The following is a 24,731-nucleotide window of genomic DNA, read 5'->3' on the forward strand; positions in this document are numbered from 1 at the left end:
TCTATCGCAGTCAGCCGTACTCAGCTATTTCAGTGAGCCGTGTGCAATGACACGGTACGCCAGCATGATCAGATGGAACAGAACGCATTCTCTCAGACTGCTGTGAGTGCCATGCAAAGGTTCACAAGGCTGGCAGCTTATTGCTTAATCCAGAGAAACAGAATTATGTATCACGTTCCAGGTGTACATCATTTAGAAAAGCACTGAAAATGCCAGATTGCATTTTTATTTATCTTTCACACTCATCCCTCGTTACTTCCGCCCATCCACCACATCCCTCTGTCCGACTCCCCGCAAAGACAAACTGTGGAAATTGAACGTTTGGGCTCATCCCCTCCCCTCGCTCTCTGTCACAAAGAGAAAGCCGCTCAGAAGGGAAGATTACTGGCGTTTGACGCATTTGCATCAAAATGAAAGCGGCACCTTATTTTTCTGCACAGAAATATTGAGAGGCGATTTGGAGGAATGAGGGAGAGGGATAAGCCAGCGCTGCCCTGGGCTGTATGAGAAATGCGCTGCCCATTGTTCTCCCCCGCCATCCCCCCCTCCCCCGCCCCCCTGCGCCCCCTGCCCTGACGCCCTGGTCACTCAAGCGTTACGTTTGGGGGGGGGGGGGGATTTACCCACGGCGCCCTGCTCCCGTCGCTGAAAGCGCTCGCGTTTTATTGGGTAGAATAAACGAGCTGATATCAGTAACAGTTCCTTGGTAACCGCAGATAAGTTTCTGACTGGGCTAAAGTGTCAATGCGGCTGTTTATTTTGATCCCTGGACCCCCACCCCCTGCAGCCCCCCCCCCTCCCCTTTCCCGAAAGGAATAATCACTCAGCACCGATGCAGGGAAGCACAGGGAGGCGCTGGGAGAAGCAGGGAGAAGCAGGGAGGTGTAGGGAGAAGCAGGGAGGTGTAGGGAGGTGCAGGGAGAAGCAGGGAGGCACAGGGAGGTGCAGGGAGGCAGAGGGAGGCACAGGCATCGAGCAGCGGGGCTGAACTGCAGCCCGGGGCAGAAGCTGGGGGCAGAAGCTGGGGATGCAGAGGCAGATAGGCGCTCAGTCTTTACCCCCCACCCCCGTGACACCCCTCTGTTTCCAGCATCACTGTCTACTCAAACCGCACACCCACACTCAGCTGCAGCCTGGATCCTGTTCAAAAACGTGTGTGAGAGCATGTGTGTGTGTGAGAGAGAGAGAAAGTATGAGAGAGTGTGTGTGTGTATGTATGTATACATGTACACATATGCACGCACACGCACACACACACACACTCTCTCTCTCTTTTACTATTCAGGTAAGCTCTCTTCTTCCGCACTCAGGAACAGTACTGTCCTGCAGACCCTGGCAATGGCAGCTGAATCTGGGCTGTTTGGGTTTTGTTTTGCACAGATACTACGAGACGGGCAGCATCAGGCCGGGAGTGATCGGGGGATCCAAACCAAAGGTTGCTACACCCAAAGTTGTCGACAAGATCGCGGACTACAAACGCCAAAACCCCACCATGTTTGCCTGGGAGATCAGGGACCGGCTGCTGGCGGAGCGGGTGTGTGACAACGACAGTGTGCCCAGCGTCAGCTCCATCAACAGGTGGGCGGGGCATCGGGTTGGCATGGCAACACACACACGCACGCGCACGCGCGCACACACACTGACCTGTCTCTCCATCCTCAGGATCATTCGGACTAAAGTGCAGCAGCCTCCTCTACAGCCCATCTCCACTCACAGTTTAGGTAAGACCCCCCCCCCCCCCCCCCCTTACAGCCAAGACTGACCCCCCCCCCTTTACAGCCAAGACTGCCCCCCTGTCCATACTCTTCCCTTACAGCAAAGACTGGTGTGAAAACAGCCAGTATTGGATTTACAGATTTCCAGGAAGTTGGAAAAGTTTTGACAATATTGAGAGTGCAATATCCAGGAATGCAGAGCGCTCATGCTGCTAAAAACTGATCCCAGATCAGCTTTTATTTTCAAAAAGGTGGCTGTGAGGTCAGGGCAGGATACACAGGCAGTGTGTGAGACCTTCTCTCTCTGCTTCCCTAAAGCTTCCACGGCAACAGTCACTCAGGTGTCCACGGTAACCAGTGACTCACCCGGCTCCTCCTACTCAATCAGCGGCATTCTGGGTATCAGCTCAACCACAGATGCCAGCAAGCGCAAGAGGGAGGAAGGTAAAGCTGTCTGCGTGTGTGCGTCTGCGCGTGTGTGTGTGTGTGTGTGTGTATGTTCATGTGATATTCACTCATCTCTATTCCTAATATTGCTGGTCACGTCTTTCTTGTAATTTTGGAAAGTGGAAATAAAACAGCCAACTGCTGTGCATTCGGTTAACAGATGGGCATTTCCTGGGTGACTTACAGTTCACAACTCACATTAAACTTTGTATAATCACTTGGATGCTTAATGAAGGAGTTCAGGAGGAGACTGGAGGCAGAACCCAGCATTCCAGCGTCTGGGCCCGGTCCCTTACGGCCCACAATGCCCCTCTGCACTGAGGCACAGAAACGCTCTGCACAGTGAATGTGTGTGGGGGGGGCAGGGGGGGGGGCATGATGTAATGCTGTCATCAGCCCAGCCTGTCAGAGTGTTTACAGCGAATGAACAGCGCCCCGCGGCGCTCGTTTAAGGGCAGATGCTCCCGTTGTCCATCATCACGCACTCCCTTCTGTTAATTAAAGGGGCCTGTGCCATGCTGGGAAATGTAGTTCATTTTTTACCATATGGCTTTTTTTAATGTTTGTTTTTGGGCTTACTGATTTCAGTTTAGAGGTGTGGACTGTGTGTGTGTGTGCGTATGTGAGTGTGTGTGTGTGCTGGGAGGTGAGGGGGACACAGGTGTGTGTGTGTGTGCGCGTATGTGAGTGTGTGTGTGTGCTGGGAGGTGAGGGGGACACAGGTGTGTGTGTGTGTGTGCGTCTCTGGGTCTGCACACTGCTGTTGCTCACTCTTTCGTGTATTTAACCACAGTTCTCACAGCCACAGTGACTGCTGGTCTCTCTCAGATGCTTCATTATACAATACAAGTCCTGATTTGGAGGTTGCGATACAGTACATATCCTATATGCATGGAGCTGCGATACGGTACGTATCCCATATACATTTGGCTGAGAAAATATACAACTGATCAACCACTACTGCATCACAATGAAATACAAACAGTAAAAACCCGAATAATGCAGGAATTCCAAAACATTAATCAACAGGATAATACAAAATATACGTGCCAAAAATATGAAATATTAATAGACTGGTCGACTAAGACATGGGACTATGTTCTCAGACAAATTAATTTGCTACAATGATCTACATGTTCTAATAAATATAAAGTCATTTTGCCAAAATGGGAGACTCACAGATCTTGGAGACTCAGAGTCGTCTGAGAGTGACAGGATGGAGGAGCAGTGTGGAGTGATAGAGCGTCTGCTGTGATTGTAGTCCAAAATCCCAGTTTCTGATTTCTGTCTCCTTACAGCACGTCTCGCGCAGACGGCCTGCCTCAAACACGGCTGCGCACAGGCCTGTAGAGAGGCTGGGGTTTAGCGCGTGATCGTTCGCTTTTAACACGTATGAAGTCATAGGCTGTTATGTATATCTTAGCTGATATCACTCGGGATGTTGTTGTATAAACCACCTAGGGTTTCTCACCTCTGCTGAAATTAACACGAATGACCACCTACAACCCAAATTATTTTTTCAATGATAAAACAAACAGAACAGCAGAAGAGTCTGTTCCTCGCGACTTAAAAATAACATGGAAATGACACCCGCGGAAACTGGGTAGATTTAAGCGAATGTTGTGGGAACCAGAGACCCTTACCTGGGGTGCTGTGAGTCAACGCCGTGTCCGTGCTCACCTGCCTTAAGTAGGCAGCATACTCCAATGGACGTGCGTAGCCTACTTTTAAAAAACGAACGACCGAAAAACACGTCCGCGAACATCGTGGTCAGTATGCTCAAAACGAACTCCGCGTGCTCGGTTTAATGTCACTCCAAGCCTGTTCTGATTCTTGCTTCGCAGGAGATCCAGCGCTATGAAAGCGGGCCACCTTACTGTTCGTTTCATTAAGTTCATTGTTAATCACGGCGCAATTAGCGAGCGCCTGCCGCTTTAATTGATGTTACACATGACAGCGTGTTGGTGGCGGCGTTGCGGAGGGGAAAAAAACAAAGCGCTCTAAACGGATTTGAATATTTAATTGACAGCGCGTCACGCTGTGAGAGCATATCGCCGGGCTCGTGGAGCGCAGCCAGAACTTTTCTTCTCCGAGCCCGCTCGCGCTGCCCCGAAAACATCTGCTTGTGTGCGTGGTTGTGATTGTTTTCTGTGAACCCTCTTTTTCCACAATGCTCTCTAACATTGCTATAAGCTTGCAGGAGCTTATTTCGATTGACTTTGCTGTAAATTAAGTTTTAAAGTTTGACTAAGGCTGCGGTAAAATCATTTTCAGACATAGCTTTGAACAGTGGTCTCCAACCCTGGTCCTGGTGAGCTACAGGGTCTGCTGGTTTTCATAGTGACTCTGCACTTCATGAATCAATTAGAGCAGTTGATTACACAGTTAACTCAACTCACCTGTTGTCTTGGGTCTCAATTCAATTGGGTGCTGATTTTAAGGTGAAAACAAAAACCAGCAGACCCTTTCTCGACACGGACAAGAAAGTTTTGTGTATGTTACGTAAATGTTTGGAAATCCTGGAACATGAACATGTAAATGAGTAATATTTATTTGTATATAGAATATTATTTGGACCCAATGTTTTTATTCTTTGTATTTCATATTGAATATTTTCTTTGGAAGTCAAGAAACATAACTAACTAACTAGCTCTCCAGGACCAGGGTTGGAGACCACTGGTTTAGAAGTACTCTGAAATCCCTGCCTGTGAAAATCTCAGCCAGTCACCACATATGAAAATAGATGATGTAGCTCAACCCAGTGGTGCTTTGAGCACTCTGCACTGACTCCATATGCGTCACTTTGCTGTCTAATGTTGCAACTACAGGGCGTAGTTTGCGCTAAAGTGGTTTGGGGAAAAAAATGATGCACTCCATACCCTATGCTTTAACAAAGTCACCTGACACAGTTCTGCAAAGCATGATGGGAATGAAAGTGTTGGGAGGGGGCAGCAGTGAGGAGGGCGGTACTGACCCAGCCGAAACAGAGGGGAGGTAGGGTGAATGGGGAGGGCATGTCCCATAGAAGTGCCGGACGGGGGGGTTATTGTTTCCCTGTCTTTCTCTTGCCAGTGAGGCCTATTTTCATGAAGGTGGGGGTCGCCCTTCCTGAAATAATGAGATCCCCCCACATTGAAAGTGAGCTCATTAAGAGGTTAGGGGACGGATTCAGGCAGAAACAGATCATGTTTAATCTCTCCAGAGCTCCCTCACACCTCCCGGTCTCCTCCTGCAGAGCTCCCTCACACCTCCCAGGCTCCTCCTGCAGAGCTCCCTCACCCCTCCCGGTCTCCTCCTGCAGACCCTCCTCCGTCTCCTCCTGCAGAGCTCCCTCACACCTCCCGTCTCCTCCTGCAGAGCTCCTCAACCTCCCGATCTCCTCCTGCAGAGCTCCCTCACACCTCCCAGTCTCCTCCTGCAGAGCTCCCTCACACCTCCCGGTCTCCTCCTGCAGAGCTCCCTCACACCTCCCAGTCTCCTCCTGCAGAGCTCCCTCACACCTCCCGGTCTCCTCCTGCAGAGCTCCCTCACACCTCCCGGTCTCCTCCTGCAGAGCTCCCTCACCCCTCCCGGTCTCCTCCTGCAGAGCTCCCTCACACCTCCCAGTCTCCTCCTCCCCCCTGCACCAGAGGGAGGCTCAGGATGAGTGGAAAGAGAGAAGGAGATACAGAATGAGAGTGGAAGAGAGGGAGGGAGAGAGAGAAATGGAGACAGAGGGAGGGAGGGCAATAGAGAGAAAGAGAAAGATGGACAGAGGAAGAGGAATGAAGGGTAGAGAAAGGGAAAGATACACCGGAGGACCAGGGATGGGGAGGGATCCATTCAGTGTCCTGGGCTCTGATTGGGTGGTGATCGAGGGTACTGGGGTGATCAGGGCGGTCGAGGGTACTGGGGTGATCAGGGCGGTCGAGGGTATTGGGGTGATCAGAGCGGTCGAGGGTACTGGGGTGATCAGGGCGGTCGAGGGTATTGGGGTGATCAGAGCGGTCGAGGGTATTGGGGGATCAGAGCGGTCGAGGTATTGGTGATCAGGGCGGTCGAGGGTATTGGGGTGATCAGAGCGGTCGAGGGTATTGGGGTGATCAGAGCGGTCGAGGGTACTGGGGTGATCAGGGCGGTCGAGGGTACTGGGGTGATCAGGGTGGTCGAGGGTATTGGGGTGATCAGAGCGGTCGAGGGTATTGGGGTGATCAGGGCGGTCGAGGGTACTGGGGTGATCAGGGCGGTCGAGGGTATTGGGGTGATCAGAGCGGTCGAGGGTATTGGGGTGAGTGGGGTTATCACAGACAGGTAAGCAGAGGATAGAGGGAGATTTGGGGGTGTCAGAGAAAACATGCCCCCCCCCAATCCCACTCAGCTCACTATGCTAATCTGTGTCAAGTGCACAGAGATTCACGCCTGTTGTTCTTTTTTTTTGGCAAACCCCTCGCGCCCCCCAGCCCCCCGCCCCCTGCCCACTCCCTGTCCCATCTCTGGGGGCCACAGACGTCCGGTCCGTTTGTCCTCCTTAAAGGCTTTCATTTGCAGGCCCAGACAATGGCGGCGGGAGAGAGAGAGAGAGAGAGAAAGAAAAAGAAAACAATGCAGCCACGTTGTAGTGTTTTTGGAGGGGGGTGTGGGGTGTGGGGTGTGGGGGGGGGGTTTAATAAGAAAGGCAGAGAGCTTCCTCTTCCTGCTCTCTCACCGAGAACGGCCCCCCTCCTGTGTGTGTGTGTGTGGTGTGTGCGGTGTGTGCATGAGTGTGTGTGTGTGAGTGTGTGTGTGTGTGAGGGAAGAGCCTGGCTTTGTGTCGCCCAGGCCGGGAGCTCAGGCTTTCACAGGAGCAGAAAGCAGCAGGAGTTCAGGCTTTCACAGGAGCAGAAAGCAGCAGGAGCTCAGGCTTTCACAGGAGCAGAAAGCAGCAGGAGCTCAGGCTTTCACAGGAGCAGAAAGCAGCAGGAGCTCAGGCTTTCACAGGAGCAGAAAGCAGCAGGAGCTCAGGCTTTCACAGGAGCAGAAAGCAGCAGGAGCTCAGGCTTTCACAGGAGCAGAAAGCAGCAGGAGTTCAGGCTTTCACAGGAGCAGAAAGCAGCAGGATTCAGGAGGCCGTTTCACAGGAGCAGAAAGCAGCAGGAGTTCAGGCTTTCACAGGAGCAGAAAGCAGCAGGAGCTCAGGCTTTCACAGGAGCAGAAAGCAGCAGGAGCTCAGGCTTTCACAGGAGCAGAAAGCAATAAGCCGGCTGAAATGGTGCCATCAACGGCTCCTGATTGATCAGCTGGATTCCATCAGCCGCAGAGGACGCTGGGATTAAGTGGGCGGTGATGAGTTGAGCCAGTTAACTCCGCTCTTCATCGCTTCCTTTATTTCAGCCTCACAGGGTCTGGAATTGGACTGGAGACTGGAGATCATATACCCTGTGTGTGTGTGTGTGTGTGTGTGTGTGTGTGTGTGTGTGGGTGTGTGTGTGGGTGTGTGTGTGTGTGCGTGTGCTGTGTGTGGTGTGGGGTGTGTGTGCTGTGGTGTGCGTGTGAGTGTGTGTGTGTGTGTGTGTGTGGGTGTGTGTGTGTGTGCATATGTGTGTGTGTGTGGGTGTGGGTGTGTGTGTGTGTGTGTGTGTGTGTGTGTGTGTGCATATGTGTGTGTGTGTGGTGTGTGTTGTGTGTGTGTGTGTGTGCTGTGGTGTGTGTGTGTGTGCATATGTGTGTGTGTGTGTGTGGGGTGTGTGGTGTGTGTGTGTGTGTGGTGTGAGTGTGTGTGATGTGCTATGGTTGTGTTGTGTGAGGGGGGGTAGTGGGGAGTGTATGAGTGTATGTTGTTGTGGTTGTGTGTGTGTGTGCGTCAGTGTCTGAGTTAATTCTGTGGTTTTCCTCTCGTCTCCAATCCCCCCCACCCCCTGCTCTCCTGTTACAGCCCTGCCTCATCCCTCCCCCTCTCTCTCTCTCTGTTACAGCCCTGTGCAATCTCTCTCTCCCTCCCCCTCTCTCTCCCCACCCCTCTCTCTGCTGTTACAGCCCTGTGTAATCTCTCTCTCTCTCTCTCTCTCCCTCTCTCTCTCCTGTTTCAGCTCTGTGTAATCTCCCTCTCTCTCCCTCTCTCTCCCCCCTCCCTCTCTTAATCCTGTTTCAGCTCTGTGTAATCTCCCTCTCTCTCTCTTTCCCTCCCCCTCCCTCTCTCTGCTGTTGCAGCTCTGCAGGAGTCCTCGCTGCTGAATGGCCACGCCCACATGGGGCGGGACTTCCTGAGGAAGCAGATGAGGGGGGAGCTGTTCACGCCGCAGCAGTTAGAGGTACTGGACCGAGTGTTTGAGTGGCAGGCCCTCTCTGACCTCTTTCCCACCCCCGATCCCAGCAGGCCCCAGCAGGTAAGGGGACGCTCGCACACCTGCTGGCTCCGCCCCCTCCCTACCTGAGCACGCACACCTGCACAACTCTGCTGGCTCCGCCCCCTCCCTACCTGAGCACACACACCTGCACAACTCTGCTGGCTCCGCCCCCTCCCTACCTGAGCACACACCTGCACAACTCTGCTGGCTCCGCCCCCTCCCTACCTGAGCACACACACCTGCACAACTCTGCTGCTGCACCCCCTTCACACCTGAGCACACATGCACCTGCACACACTCAGTGGCACACACCTCCCACCTGACACACACTGCACACATCTGCTGGCACCCCCGTCCCACCTGAGACACACCACACTGCACACCTCATTCGCTGGTCTCCAGCAAGTCCCTCTATGAGACACAACATGCGACAAGCTCTGTGGCTCCAGCCTGGCTCCCTACCTGAGCACACACACCTGCACATCTCTGCTGGCTCCACCCCTCCCTACCTGAGCACACACACCTGCACAACTCTGCTGGCTCCACCCCCTCCCTACCTGAGCACACACACCTGCACAACTCTGCTGGCTCCGCCCCCTCCCTACCTGAGCACACACACCTGCACAACTCTGCTCGCTGTGGACGCCTACTTGCACACGTGCACACACATGCACACGTGCACACATCAGGGGACACACGTGCACACACATGCACACGTGCACACATCAGAGGACACACATGCACACGTGCACACATCAGAGGACACACGTGCACACGTGCACACATCAGAGGACACAGGTGCACACATGCACACCTCAGGGAACAGGTTCAGCTGTTTGTGTGCAGAGCAGAATGGATGTCTGCATGGGAATGAGACTGAAAGGCTGTATTTGGACAGGCAGTGGGCTGGTGTGGCTATAGGCCGTTAATGGGGCTCGGTGAATACCCATAATCCCCACACAGCCTTCACTTCCCTCTCAGTGGCAGTACATTACGCCGGCTGCTTGCTGTAATGGAAGACCTACTTCCTGGCTAATTACCCAGAGTGCCGCTGTCAGATCAACGGGCACGTCAGGGCTGAGGAGAGACAGACGGATGAACCTCTGCTCCCGTCTCCTCTAGTGGAGTTCAAAGGTCAAAGTCGGAAGCGAGATTGGGGGGGAGGATCCGCCCTTGATGTGCAACAAGGAAGTTATGCGCTTCATGGCATAGACATTATTCACCTGAACCTTCTGCTGTGTGTGTGTGTGAGTGTGTGTGAGTGTGTATGTGTGTGTGAGTATGTGTGTGTCTGTACACTACAGCCAGTGCAACATCCCCAGCATCTCCATGCATTTCCCAAATGTACCCTGAAAGTACAATAATGTTTTATTTGGGCACTAATTACAAGCAAAAAAGGTCCAAATGAATGATGTGTTGTTGACTGGGGGTGAAGTCATATGTACCTATACGGTTCCACCCCAGTGTCAAATGTTCATACCTTTTTAAGCACGTATTTGCACCCTTTATTCTGAGAGTGTAGGGTCAGTGCTGCAGTCAGTGTAGGGTCAGTGCTGCAGTCAGTGCAGGGTCAGTACTGCAGTCAGTGTAGGGTCAGTACTACAGTCAGTGTAGGGTCAGTGCTGCAGTCAGTGTAGTGTCAGTGCTGCAGTCAGTGCCCTAAATATGCGCTGCTGAATTCCTTCCGCCATGCGAGACTCCTGTAACCGTGGTGACAGTGTGATTTATTCTTGTTTGTGCCCGTTTCCATAGCATTTACGGGAGATTGGGGGGGTGTGGGGGGGGGGGCAGAGAGTGGAAATGCATTATGTAAATGACGGTGAGCGTCCTTCACTGAGCCAAAGTCATTTTGGTGTCACGCGATTAAGCCTCATCTGCCGGCGGCGCGAGAGCGCGGAAACTAATAGAGCAGCCAGGGCGCTATTAGAGGGGCCAGGGCGCTATTAGAGGGGCCAGGGCACTATTAGAGCGGCCAGGGCGCTATTAGAGCAGCCAGGGCGCTATTAGAGCAGCCAGGGCGCTATTAGAGGGGCCAGGGCGCTATTAGAGCAGCCAGGGCGCTATTAGAGGGGCCAGGGCGCTATTAGAGCAGCCAGGGCGCTATTAGAGGGGCCAGGGCGCTATTAGAGGGGCCAGGGCGCTATTAGAGCAGCCAGGGCGCTATTAGAGGGGCCAGGGCACTATTAGAGCAGCCAGGGCACTATTAGAGCAGCCAGGGCGCTATTAGAGCGGCCAGGGCGCTATTAGAGGGGCCAGGGCGCTATTAGAGGGGCCAGGGCGCTATTAGAGGGGCCAGGGCACTATTAGAGCAGCCAGGGCGCTATTAGGGCCGGTCCCTGTCGGCAAGTCCGCCCTAAACATGGGAAATTGAATTGGGAGGGAAAAGCTCTGCATGCAGAGAGCAGAGGAGCAGGGGGAGGCGCAGAGGAGCAGAAGGAGCACAGGAGCAGGGGGAGGAGCAGATGGAGCACAGGGAGCAGAGGGAGGTGCAGAGGAGCAGGGGGAGGAACAGGGGGAGGCGCAGAGGAGCAGAAGGAGCACAGGAGCAGGGGGAGGAGCAGATGAAGCACAGGGAGCAGAGGGAGGCGCAGAGGAGCAGGGGGAGGAACAGGGGGAGGGGCAGAGGAGCAGAAGGAGCACAGGAGCAGGGGGAGGAGCAGATGGAGCACAGGGAGCAGAGGGAGGTGCAGAGGAGCAGAAGGAGCACAGGAGCAGGGGGAGGAGCAGATGGAGCACAGGGAGCAGAGGGAGGTGCAGAGGAGCAGGGGGAGGAACAGGGGGAGGCGTGCTGGCTGAAGTGTACACAAGGTGAGCGGCAGATATCTTTACTCTGCTGCGGCACCATCTGCAGCCAGCGGTGAAACCAGATGTGTCTCTTTAGGAACACACACACACACACACACTTGCCCTCACTCCCCACCTCTGCACGTTTCCTCTCTTTCTTTCACTGATCCATCCCTCACCTTCTCTCTCTTTCCTTCTGTCAACCCCCCCTCCCCCCACCCCCCCCCGTCACAGCTCGCTCTTCATGTTCTGATCAAGCTTGATGGCTTATGAATTCCAAAATTGACAACATTTATGGGGAAAATGAGGATAATCCATCTTCCTTAGCGGTCTGTCAGGGGGGCTGGCGGAACTTCATAATGTTCAATTACCCAGAGCCCCCCCCATCCCCCCACCCCCCCATCCCCCCTCACATTTACATGGGCACATTAGAGCACGCACGGAGAGGGGACAGAGAGAGGGAGAGGGGGAATTCTGCACTTCCTGAGAGAGAGAGAGGGAAGGAGGGATGGAGGGACAGAGAGAGGGAGAGAGAGGGAGGGAGAGAAGGAGGAAGGGAGGGGGAAGGAGAGAGAGAGGGAAGGGGGAGGGATGGAAGGGAGAGAGAGAAAGATGGAGGGAGTGAGAGAGAGAGGGAGAGGAAAGGAGGGAGGGAGGGAGAGGGAGAATCGATGACGAGGAGGGAGACTGCTCTGGTCACAGTTGGCTGGCAGCTCTGGGTTGATGAGCAGGGGGGTGTTTAAGAGGTCAGGCTGGATCGTCACGTCCTCACAGATTGTTTTAAAGAGACGACAGCAATGTTTATCTCCCACTACTGCCCAGGGAAACAGTAATGTGTGCACAGTCTCTCTCTCTCTCTCTCTCTCAGCTTCTCCTACACACACACACACACACACACACACACACACACACACACACACACACAGTGTGCTCCTTGTCATGCCTTCTTTTTCCATTAGAGTCCATAGATCATTAAATCAGATGGACTGTGAGTCAAATGGACTTGCAACCTGAGGAATAAAGGTTCCCTAAGGACAGGCCTGGAGAGATTGGCAGGTCTAACAGACATTACTGTATGTGATCGGGTTTTCTATGAGAGTGCTTCCCTGTCTCTCTCTCTGGTACCTGTTCAAACAAAAATCAATCACAACCTTCAGAAAAGGCATCACAAACCTTAAACTAAATCATGAAAAAATTGTTCTTCATTTTTAATGTATGTTTTTATTATTTTATTTTTTGAAATAACAACTCAATTTTAGTGTTTCATTATAATTTACCGAATGTCGGGAGGAATTGTGGAATAAGGAATTGTGCACTGGTAAACAATATTAGCAACCTCTTACAGAGCTATCATCCAAAATAGGCTTCACACTGAATCCTGATCGATGGCTAATCCCATCACCCTGCGTGATGACAATGCAGCACACGCCTGAGATCCCGCTCTGAGAACCTGGCACAGCTGTGTGGTGGGGGGGGGGGGGGGGGGGTTTGGGGGAGTTCTCTTGTTTGCCCTCTGACCAGCCCTTCGCCCGGCTCCGTACTCACCACAGAGCTGCAGCGATGAGGTTGTGTTGGGTCTCTTTCCACCTGACGTACCCCTCCACCCCCCCCCCCCCCTCCTGTCTCTCAGGCGACGGACTACTCAGCCATGGTCTCTCTGGCGGGGGGGCTGGAGGAGATGAAGGGCAGTCTGGTCACCCCTGGGGGGGCCGAGCTGGGGGCCGCTGTTCCTGGGCCACAGCCCTACCAGCTGGTGTCAGGTAGGGGAGACACGCCCACTCACGGTTCATTCCGGAATACAACTCTGAGGACACTGGTGGGCTGTGCATGTTGAGGCTGCTTCCCTCTCCTGTAATGGCTCAGCACTGCCCTCTAGTGGCAGAGATTGTCTCTGCCTGCCTCAACCAGCGGAGGGCAGTCCCTGTGTCTGAATGTGTGCGTGTAGGTGTTTGTGTGCGTGTGTGTGTGTAGGTGTGCGTGTGTGTGTGAGAATGTGTATGTGCAGTTTAATGGTGCTGCATGTTGACAGGTGTGTGTGTGCGTGTGTGTGTGTGTGTGTGTAGGTGTGCGTGTGTGTGTGAGAATGTGTATGTGCATGTTTAATGGTGCTGCATGTTGACAGGTGTGTGTAGGTGTGCGTGTGTGTGTGAGTATGTGTATGTGCATGTTTAATGGTGCTGCATGTTGACAGGTGTGTGTGTGTGCGTGTGTGTGTGTGTAAGTGTGCGTGTGTGTGTGTGTGAGAATGTGTATGTGCACGTTTAATGGTGCTGCATGTTGACAGGTGTGTGTGTGTGCGTGTGTGTGTGAGAATGTGTATGTGCATGTTTAATGGTGCTGCATGTTGACAGGTGTGTGTGTGTGCGTGTTTGTGTGTGTGTGTAGGTGTGCGTGTGTGTGTGAGAATGTGTATGTGCATGTTTAATGGTGCTACATGTTGACAGGTGTGTGTGTGTGCGTGTGTGTGTGTGTAGGTGTGCGTGTGTGTGTGAGAATGTGTATGTGCACGTTTAATGGTGCTGCATGTTGACAGGTATGCACTTTTTGTCTCTATAGGTCGAGATCTGGCCGGAACCACTCTGCCAGGGTACCCCCCTCACGTGCCCCCTACTGGCCAGGGCAGTTACTCCACCCCCACCTTGAGCAGCATGGTACCCGGTGAGTCACCACAGAACACCTGCTCTCGCTTCTCAGAACCTGCAGGTGGGTGGAGGGGAGGGACTGACGTGGGCTGGGAGATGACAGACAGGATAAAAACATCCAATGGTCTTCACAGCGTTTAAATTAATGACTCCCCTCGCTCATCACGATGTTTGTGTGAACTTATTTTAATTTCTTTTTTAAATGTAAGACAAGATCAAGCATATGTCAGGGGCGTGGCTAGGTAACGTGGCTAGGTAAACGTGTGGCCTCGTTAAGTGGGCTCAGAAGGTTCTGGAATCCCTGCTCTGTTGGCACCCAGTCGGGCTTGAGGGAAGAGCTTAAGGATGAGGAGGCATGTCACACAGGGCTGCTTAAACGCTTCTGCCTGCCACTGTACTTCACGCTTTAGAAAGAAAGCTTCTGGGAAGCCTGGGATCCCGCGGGAGTTCCCCGCGTTTCTGGTGTGTCTTTCACACCGACAGCGGACCGGAGCTGTCCTGTCCCTTCAGCTAGATCAGTGCTCGTTTTTTTCTTTCTTCCTTTCTTTTTTTTTTTTTTTTCCGTGAGCGGTTTAAAAGGTCACGGCAGAGAAACAGATTTGGAGGTGCCGACGAGGAGAGTGCGAGATGAGGTCGCTCCCGCTGTCTCTCCCTCGCTGTTTCTGTCAATCACGGCTCGCTCGCTCGAAGAAAAGAGCGCGCGCCGCGCGACTTTAACTGGTCCGTTTGTTCCGATCTGATTCACCTGAACTGAAAAGCTACCACGCGCGTAATACCGGCGGGCCAGTAGGGAATCCTATTATACGTACAGATGAAGTGTATGGACCTCCGCTGCCGCTTTTTAAAAAACAGAGCGCCTCATTTGTCCAGGCTTTTACTGGGCACAGTTTTAACGCCGAACCACCGCGTAAATCACGCGATATGTACCGCGCGAAAGGCATTCGAATGTTTGAATTTTTGAGTGGTGCAGATAACCGCCAGCGTTCCTTTGTGTGAACCATTGTGATAATGAACCTCTTTACCTCTGCCTTATTTATGTGGACACCCCAGGGATAGCGGGGGGGGGGGGGGGGGGGCTGTCTTAGGCACTTCCTCTTTCTCCCTGTCTGCCAGGATGACAGCAGTCCCAGGGGGGCAGGAAATGTGGTGCAGGGGGGTTTTGGGGCTTTGGGGGTGGGGGGGGGGGGGGGGCTGTGAATACAGTCATTAGAGTCCAATCGCAGCAGCCCAGCTGTCCCTCCTTGACATCAGTTAATTTGTTTTTAATGAAAATCACCACTGACCCCTGACTAATTCATTCATACTCACCCTTTCCATCTTCACCCTTTCCCTGCTTTTTTAGGGTTTGTGTTTCAATCCTCCACATGCACATGCCACATGCACACACTACGTACAGATGCACACGCACACACTATGTCCTCATGCACACACTATGTACACATGCACACACTATGTACACATGCACACGCTACGTACAGATGCAGACGCACACACTATGTACACATGCACACACTACGTACAGATGCACACGCACACACTATGTACACATGCACACATTACATACAGATGCACACGTCATGCACACACATGCACACACATGCACCACATATACTGTATCTCAGACATACACACACACACAGACACATGCACACAGGACATTTATACCTATACATCACACACAGGCATCCACACATGCTCACAAACTTGCAAGCACCCCCCCCCCCCCCCAATACACACACGCACACACACGCATATTGGAAATTCATATTCATTTTCTGTTATCTGGAGAACGTAAAATCATATTTGATTATCAAGGCTGCTCAGTCAATGCTCTTTCCGCAAATATGTTAATGTGATAAAATAGAATGGAATAGAATAGTTGGGTAGAATAGAACAAACACAATAGAAATCACAATAGAGTGCTGGCCAAACACAGACTCATTTAACATCAAGAAGGGTATATGAGATATTCACTACTATCATGATTATTTTTCTCAATTCTATGAGTTTTCACAAATTTTAGAGAATTTGTCTGAATGGCGGTGTTACTTTATGGAATGCACATATTCTTAACCCTTTAAGGTGTGAGGTCACAAATATGGGATTAGAATGTTCCTAACTGAACATTCTAATGCTGATGTCACAATCACAACTGGTGACTGAAAGCAGTGGAGTGGGTATCCTTCAACCGATACACAACTCAGCAGCCACAAACGTCTGCGGGACAGCGCCCCCTGCTGGTGCGCCTCTGTAACGGAAGCCCGTTAAAGTGCACAAACGCCCATCTCCCCATTTCACTCCTCCTTCTCTTTTCATCCCTCTTTCAACTTCCTTTCTCCAGCACCCCTCCCAGCCAGCGGCATGATTATCAGGTGCATCTCCTCCACGCACCTCCCTCTCATTGGGGCGGGGGGGGGCTCGACAAACAGAGGCTGTTCAGAGCCACTGAGGCAGAACAGAGTGGGGGGGGGAGGGAGGAAGGGAGAGAGGGAGAGAGGGATGGGACTTGTGATTGCGACTGTCAGCCAGGGAACAGAAGTCCCCAGAGAGAGAGAGGAGGAGTGGGGGAGAGGGAGAAAGAGAGGGAGAAAGAGAGAGATGATCTCTGTCAGCGACAGCAGAAGGGAGAAGCACTTACAACAGCAGAGAAACACAGGTGAAGGAGCGACGTTTGGGGAGGTGAAGCAACGGGATGTCCGAGGGAGAGGGGAAGGAGGAGGATGAGACAGAGGGAGGGGAAGGAGGAGAGAAGGAGGAGTGGGAGAGAGAGAGAGGGAGAGGGAAAGGAAGGAGAGGAGGAGGAGACTGAGGGAGAGAGGGAGGAGGAGCTGGGGAGAGAGGAAGAAAGGGAGAGGGGAAGGAAGGAGAGGAGGAGGAGACTAAGGGAGAGAGGGAGAGGGGAGGAGGAGACAGAGGGAGTGACTTCCTCTGAGCGAACAGGAGACATGTCGTACAGCTCGCTCTGTTAACGCGCTGTGTGTGTGTGTGTGTGTGTGTGTGTGTTAACGCGCTGTGTGTGTGTGTGTGTGTGTTGGTGTTGGTGTGTGTTAACGCGCGTGTGTGTGTGTGTGTGTGTGTGTGTTAACGCGCTGTGTGTGTGTGTGTGTTAACGCGCTGTGTGTGTGTGTGTGTGTGTGTGTGTGTGTTTGCTCCGCTGCAGGGGGGGACTTCTCCAGCAGCCCGTACTCCCACCCTCAGTACTCCTCCTACAATGAGTCCTGGAGGTTCCCCAGCCCCGGCCTGCTGGGTGAGCAGCGGGAAACTGCACTCTGCTCCCGAGAGAGGGGTGGGTGGGGGGGGGGGGTACAGGGGGGCAGGGCGGGGTTAGAAGGGGGTTCTATGGGGTAGAGGGGGGCAGTGTGGGGCAGTGTGGGGTAGAGGGGGGCTCTGTGGAGAGGGTGGGGTAGAGGGGAGGGGCAGGTGGGGGGAGGAGCAGTGTGGGGTAGAAGGGGGCAGTGTGGGGTAGAGGGGGGCTCTGTGGGGCAGGGTGGGGTAGAAGTGCGCAGTGTGGGGTAGAAGGGGCAGTTTGGGGTAGACGGGGGCTCTGTGGGGCAGGGTGGGGTAGAGGGGAGCAGTGTGGGGTAGAAGGGGGCAGTGTGGGGTAGAGGGGGCTCTGTGGGGCAGGGTGGGGTAGAAGTGCGCAGTGTGGGGTAGAAGGGGCAGTTTGGGGTAGACGGGGGCTCTGTGGGGCAGGGTGGGATAGAGGGGGTTGTCCTCTCTCTCCCTGACTGTGCTGTTCCATCTCTCTCCTTCCCTGCAGGATCTCCGTACTACTACAGCACGGCTACGCGGGGGGCAGGCTCAGCCAGCGCCGCCACCACCGCCTACGATCGCCACTGACGCACGCCCGGAGGGGGGGGGGATAGAGGGAGAGGAGGAGGGTGAGGGGGGGGAGGAGGGGGGAGAGAGAGAGAGAAGGGAGAGAGGGAGGGGGGAGGGGGAGAGAGAGAGATGGGGGAGAGAGAGGAAGGGGGGAGAGAGAGAGAAGTTTATTTTTAAAAAAGCAATGGCTGCAAGAAGTTCAATCATAGGTGAAATGTCATTGTTAGAATGATGCTATATACAGGGTACCATCATTCTCCACTGGGGGGCGCTCTGCCTGCCCGCGTATGTGGTGCTTGGTGCAAGGAGGTTTCTAATCAAGTTTGCAGATATCTTGTGTATTTATTTGCCTGAGGAGTAAGAGACTTTTTTCAACATGAAATACGGAGGTTTTTTTTACTTTAATATTCAGCAGCACTGGAGTTATTTTCAGGAATAGAAAGAGAAGCTGGGAGTAGACAATCTTGTTCTGATAGTACTGAAAGACAATGCAAGCTGTGTGTTTCTACTTTCTAACTCTCGTATTATGAGGAATATATTTTAATATATGTCAAAATAATCGGCGTATATCACTTATTACCACTTTTATCTGTGTAATTACATTTGAATACTGCGCAAAACATTGTTCAAGTGCATAATATGAAGACTAAGTTCAAGGTAAAAGCATGAATTGATGATTTTTGAAAGTGACAATAACAGATATATAGCCGAATTACATGTCATCTCTTAAAAATATACTCCTCGTATCTTGGTTTTTACATTTAAGTATATATTTACATTTTATCCAACAGGATGGGCGTGTCCCTTCCCATGCGGCCCTGCCCATTCCGTTTCCTCGACAACCGGCTAGCCAGTGGCCAAACGGTTAAATGGCAAATCAGACTATCGTACATTGAAATAACAGCACAGCGAAAAGCCATTCAGAACAAATTGCCAAATTGCTTTAAGCGGGGAAATACTGGGATTTCCCCATTCGGTTTCATATCGGACACTTCAAAACCATTTTTAACTCAGGTTGGAATGCTGGCAGTATTCCAGATCCACTCGTTTAAGGAAATGAAAGCAAGAGAAAGGTTGCACGTGACACAAGGTACGCCTGAAACCTATAGTTTTAAAACAGCTCAGCGACGGTGGTTAACTTTGTAACTGCCACAGGCGAGCGAGACAAAAGCACAATGTCCACACCGAAGGGGATGTGGAGGCTCCAGGGAGGCTCTCAGTCCCGGTCTGATGCTTTCTGGGATTTGTAGTGAAATAACTGTAAAAATACAAAGATTTACCACAGCCCATTCGTAACTTTAACCCGAACTAGGCTGAGGAGGTATATGGAGATTATATGTACAGTCACGTATACATATATGTATAAAAAGTATGTATAGATGTTAATGTAATTCCACCACTGTAAATGAGGCAAACGTATTGTGATGTGGTACACAGCCACCCATTGCAAAGCACAGACCACTGGAATGTGGCTAAAAACAGTGTCTCTCTACAGTATATAGATGCTGAGAAAGCCCCGGTGTTAAATTAACTCTAATAGTGTTAATACGAGTCCAGAGGGGACAATATGTATTCCATAAAAGTACTCTATTAGAGCTAATTTAACACCGAACATTTCCCTGCGTATCACACAGTGGACTGCTGTAAAGAAGCTAATATTCAATTTTGTGTTTGGGAAATTGAGACAAAATTATTTATGAGATTAATATATTTAAATGTTTACTACAAATAGATTAACAATGGTAATACGAACAATAAGTAAATGACTATAATAGCATGTGTACAGTGGAAAGCGAAGCATGTTTACAGTTTATAGTTTCATTCTAAGTCCTGATTTTCCCAATGACAGGCCTTGACTATTATTTCGGCTCAGTAGAAAGTAGAGCACTTAGAAGTGCTAGTGTTAGAACCACTCTCAACAGAACACAGCTGCCTAGGACGTGGCTGAAATAATTACTTCTTGTCGTCTCCAAACTATTTCCATGTACGGAGAAACAGCGAGACATCCGTGCATTCAGAGAATTTTGTGATTTGAGTAGATAGGTTCTCATACGCGGGAAAACCCGTGCAGTGCGCTGTGACAATACTTGGACCGTTGTCTAGACAACACGAAACAGCCTTACCTTAATTGATCGCCACGCATCTTTGTTGTTACAGGCTTACAGTACTTAATGGGGCATTCTGATCACCAGTGCGAGGTCTCGTAATTGTCGAAACGATGGTTTCGAAAAAAAAGAAGACAGTTGTCCTTTTTCGCATATTACTTGTGAAAGTTCTGCTGGCCTGACACATTTTATTATTATAAACTTGCAGTTCTTACGACAGGACAGTCGCTCAGTCTCGACACTGCGTCCAAACTTCTAGAACTGCAACGGAGAATAATCGAAGGATGTTCCGTCTTCTTTGCTGTCTGTATTTTAATGTTGTATCACTGATTGCTATGTTTATAACTTACAGTTGCAGAGATGCAACTCTAAAAGAACTTAACAAAGGGAAAAAAACACATAAAAACTCCGCTGCGCTCCAGCGGGTGAATTAGTCCTTAAACCGTTTCTCGGAGGCATTATGAACCTGAGCTACACCAGCTGAACACAAGGACCGTGCCTTTTATACCTTTTATACTCTTTCGTTCTGACCACGAGTCGATAAAAACAACTGTAGACCCTTTTCGTCCTGCAGTGTCAGTGTCGGTGAGGGGAGGATGTTACGGCACTGCGCAACTTCTAACAATCACAAGCGGTAAGCTGCGCGACTCACGGGGAGCTGGCCAGCCTTACCCAGTCTTTCACCAAAACAGAGTAGACCAAACAAGAGATGTGAAACTCTTACACTGCCCAGAGGTTGGCCAGGCCAACACATTGATCTCTGAACACGGAATAGACCAAACAAGAGAAGCAATCTTTACCATTGCCAAGGAGTTCGCGAGGCTAAACAATCTTATAGTTCAACAGAATGGATCGGGCAGGCAAACCAATCAATCCCTGAATACAAATTAAGGACCAATCAATAGTCTGACTAGAAGCTGCCCTGTTAATACAGCAAGCGAACTCTTGAAATGACTATTTTTGGCAATTATATCACGATGCAGGTTTTATTTTGCGGTTTATCAGAGGACTGCCCTCTCACATCATCTGTCATATATAATTTGAATTGTTACTAGCCCGAAAGAGGGGTCATGGAGCAAGTGAGAACTGCCAATCATACAGTATTATATGACAACCAAACATACAGTATTATATGACAACCAATCATACAGCATTACATGCCACAATACGGTTTTGTATTAATGTGTTTGATCTCTGAATCAGTGTTATACAAAAACGGTGTTCATGTTCGAAAATCATTAATAATTCCATGCTGCCTATTCCTGTTAAAGTTTACAGCTGAAAAGCATGTGCAGACAGGTTCATGCTGTCATCAAATAAGGTCTTTATGACAGTCACTGTCATCTTAAAACCATTCATAAACAGCACATTTCCTGGGTAACTGGATATTGAAGTTAAGTTGCTTTGTCTTCCATAATCATCATAATTACTCTTTCCCTCTTTCCGTCACATATCACACACAGGCGTGTCCATTCATAAGCACGTGCACGCGAGCACGCACACACCTATTTTTAAAACCGAACAGAAGACAGTTACAAGCCGTTTAATGGTGAAGGGAATCGTGCATAATAACTCCTGCATACAGTGTCCACACTGATTCAAACCTGCAGTGATCTGCTCTTGTAGACAAACTGCATTTGGCTAAGCTGTGTAGCGGGGTTGAATCACACCTCTATGGTTCAGTGATTCCACCAGCAATGCTGCAGCATTCATCACCACTGCATTCCATTCATTAAGAGAGGGGCAGGGAATTCATGTGACCAATGCTCCACAGAAACCTTGGTCACTCACCTAACAGTGGCCTTGCAGTGCATCCTGGGACTGCTTATCCATGGCCTCTGCTTGTTACCCGAGGGTTTGAAAGTTTTTTACTGTTTTGGTAAAAAATAAAATTAAATGCTGTGATGAATGAGAGGATAAGTAAATTCATTCACTAAATATATTTAAAAAAACACACAAATCAAGACATGCATTAATAATAACACATATCTATATTTATCTATAGCATCCACCAAAGTTTGAGATGCCAGTTTAAAAAAGCTTCCGTTGTAAAAAAATAAAAACAAATAAAAAACAAATTAATAAAAATCAAAAGGGTACAAAACAAATCACATAAAAAGATGTTTAAAAATGCCTTCAGAAGGATGGAGACAGTTACGTACTTCACAAACTAAGTGGTTCTTTAAGAAATGTGTATGTTTTTTATTAAATTTTCTAGTAGTTAAAGACAGATGTTGGTGTTCTTTCTCAGTGTTGTGTGTTGGAATAACAGCAGTGCCAATTTGCCAAAGATATCATACGGCTTCCTTTTCCTCCTTTATAATTTACTTTTTGAAATTGTCCACGCTGGAAATAGTGACTTTAATATCATTATTTTTATATTGGTATTGTTATTATTATTATTATAATTATTATTGTTCTTGCTATTTTTATTGGTTCCTATGTTCATTCCGGGTTTTCTAAGTGAAATGGTGAATTGCAGTTTTCTGGGTGTCCCTGCAGCACAGGTATCTCCTGCAATGATTTGGGATTGTAGGCTAATCAGTGTGTGTGCGTCCGGTCACCTGACTGAGTGTCGTTTGTGAATTATTGATTTATGTACCTGTACTGTGAAACAAAAAAAGTAATTATTATTTGTAAATATTTGCTATAATTTTATTGGTTCTTAAAAAAATAAAGGTAATTTTTTTTAAGTTCAAAGATTCAGTGTATTTGTCATCTTCCAAGCCACAGTCCTCATAAACCATAATTTTCGTACAATTAAAATAAGCAACAACATTTACACGAATAGTGCAGTTTAATTTCTGCCTCTCAGTGTAAACATGGAAATACAGGCTCCTGGAGTTTGTACCTGGTGCTGATTGTTACAGCTGAAAACCTGTTAACGCAGGCGAACCCTGAATACCTGAGATCTCCTCCACACCTGGCCGACTATGCACACCTGATCCTACAGCACACAGAGCTGGAAACTCCATGTTCGCAAAGTAAAAGTCCTCCCCAGTACTTTGTTCTAATCACCTAAATTTGCTGAATAGCTCAATTCTCCAGCCGGGAGGTAGAGCCAATCAGTGAGCTGAGTGGCTCTACCCCCCCCATGCCAGCTGAAGAGTGTGGCTGGTGTCCCCGGGAAGAATGAGCCCCAACGCGACGGCAGCGGACCTGGCGGCAGGCCCAGAGATGGGGACGGGGAGTGGGGATGGGGGGCCGGGGGTGTGGGGGGGCATAATGGGACACACGCACAACAACATGCTGCACATCTGCTGAACAGAGCCAGCCCAGCTTGAGCCCTGGCACACCCTACCCACAGCTTGGGTCTGTGCCCAGAGAATACCAGCCTGCACCCAGTCAGTGTACCAGCCTGCACCCAGTCCATATACCAGCCTGGACCCAGTCCATATACCAGCCTGCACCCAGTCCATATACCAGCCTGCACCCAGTCCATATACCAGCCTGCACCCAGTCAGTGTACCAGCCTGCACCCAGTCCGTATACCAGCCTGCACCCAGTCCATATACCAGCCTGGACCCAGTCCATATACCAGCCTGGACCCAGTCAGTATACCAGCCTGCACCCAGTCCATATACCAGCCTGCAGCCAGTCAGTATACCAGCCTGCACCCAGTCCATATACCAGCCTGCAGCCAGTCCGTATACCAGCCTGCACCCAGTCCATACTCACAAAATACCTTACTGCAGGTTTAGCAGCTGGGGTGTCTTAATAAGACTTAAGACTGAATAAGACATAGCATCAGGCTGTTTGTGCTTCTATATCAGCCCCCCCTCTCCACCCTCTCTCTGCATGCCAGATAATGGCAGGAGTCTGTGTGTATAGCTAGCAGCGCCGGCTTGTTGGACTGATGTCCACACTAATGTTCTGACGTGTGAAACCAGCTCTTCTCCCCAGCGTTTAACAAAACTGACATCATGACATCATTTACAGGATGAAGGGGGGGGAGGCTAAATTGACACCCCCCCCCCCCCCCCCAGGTCTCTCATTCCCTCCCTGTGGGGTTGTCTCTCCGCGATGCCCCATGATAAATGGCCCTGTCTACAGGAGCTCGTCCCGAGCCCAATTAAAACACGCGTGAGCCAACTGGAACTGTCACACAGCGGGGAAAAACTCTCACTCATGCTTTCTCTCTCTCCCTCTCTTTTCTCTCTTTCCCTATTCCTCCCTGTCTCTCTCTCTCCCTCTCTTTTCTCTCTTTCCCTATTCCTCCCTGTCTCTCTCTCTCTCTCTCTCACGTACACACTGGGCACATGTGTCATATCTGTAAGTGAATAATATGTCAAATGCAAAAACTGAATTCATATTCCATCAGAATACACAAGGCAAAAGCCCAGCTGATTGGTGAACAAACTGAAGTTACTGAGGACTGAGGGTTTGCTCAAATTATTAGTATTTTTTTTAAGTTGCAGCAGAAGAAAAGAAATAGCTAATGTTAAGAGCTGAAAGCTCAAAGCGTTGCAGGATTAGAGAAAGCTTCCAGTAGCAAATGGTGAGACACAGCTAAATGGTGCCACCATGTGGACATTTCGGGGATTTCTGGACTTTCTCAAACAACCAGACAAAACAGACAGAGAGACAGGGCACTAGGACAGTCTGAAACCCACAACCTGTCAAAGTCTCAGGATATACTTTCTGACGCCCATGGGATACGACTGAAAAAGAGCAAAAATGGAGAGTTGCAGCAGCAGGGTGCTTCATCCTATTAAGGCATTACTCTAGTGTGCAGATGAACTCTATGGTTTCTATTGTGTTACAAAGCAGCATCAAGCAACGCCACTAAAAAACTACACCACTTCCTCAAAGCCCCGATTTCACTTCATACAGACACCAATGCCAGTTCAGCTGGAGAAGGCTTTTTTCTTTATTACTTAATTATTATTAATATTTATCTTACAGAATAAAAAA

General features: G+C 50.2%; 2 protein-coding genes across 8 annotated transcripts in view; one reads left to right on the plus strand and one right to left on the minus strand.

Annotated features, from left to right (window-relative positions):
* zcchc7 (zinc finger, CCHC domain containing 7) overlaps window positions 1-4,408 on the minus strand; it is a 52,476-nt gene extending 48,068 nt beyond the window's left edge. For 3 of the 6 annotated variants that reach the window (XR_010329864.1, XM_064334490.1, XM_064334488.1), the window contains exons 1-2: window positions 3,847-4,408; window positions 3,342-3,506 (exon numbers count right to left, since the gene is read on the minus strand). Coding sequence is in view for 3 of the 6 variants with exons in the window: in XM_064334490.1 (XP_064190560.1) it covers window positions 3,342-3,506; window positions 3,847-3,927 (246 nt within the window). In the remaining 3 variants the exon portion in view is untranslated. Of the gene's footprint in view, window positions 1-3,341; window positions 3,507-3,805 lie in introns of all 6 variants that reach the window. The other 3 variants (XM_064334489.1, XM_064334493.1, XM_064334492.1) reach the window with 3 other exon arrangements.
* The window catches only part of LOC135254396 (paired box protein Pax-5-like), a 31,851-nt gene extending 14,080 nt beyond the window's left edge, over window positions 1-17,771 (plus strand). The window contains exons 3-10 of one of the 2 annotated variants that reach the window (XM_064334497.1): window positions 1,381-1,578; window positions 1,663-1,721; window positions 2,034-2,159; window positions 8,328-8,503; window positions 12,879-13,008; window positions 13,805-13,906; window positions 17,051-17,137; window positions 17,651-17,771. In XM_064334497.1, the coding sequence (XP_064190567.1) occupies window positions 1,381-1,578; window positions 1,663-1,721; window positions 2,034-2,159; window positions 8,328-8,503; window positions 12,879-13,008; window positions 13,805-13,906; window positions 17,051-17,137; window positions 17,651-17,730 (958 nt within the window). In that variant the 3' untranslated portion in view covers window positions 17,731-17,771. The remainder of the gene's footprint in view (window positions 1-1,380; window positions 1,579-1,662; window positions 1,722-2,033; window positions 2,160-8,327; window positions 8,504-12,878; window positions 13,009-13,804; window positions 13,907-17,050; window positions 17,138-17,650) is intronic. The other variant, XM_064334498.1, reaches the window with a different exon arrangement.
* Window positions 17,772-24,731: the final 6,960 nt, after the last annotated feature.

Source organism: Anguilla rostrata, chromosome 5, assembly GCF_018555375.3.
Source record: "Anguilla rostrata isolate EN2019 chromosome 5, ASM1855537v3, whole genome shotgun sequence".
In the NCBI taxonomy this organism is placed as follows: domain Eukaryota; kingdom Metazoa; phylum Chordata; class Actinopteri; order Anguilliformes; family Anguillidae; genus Anguilla; species Anguilla rostrata.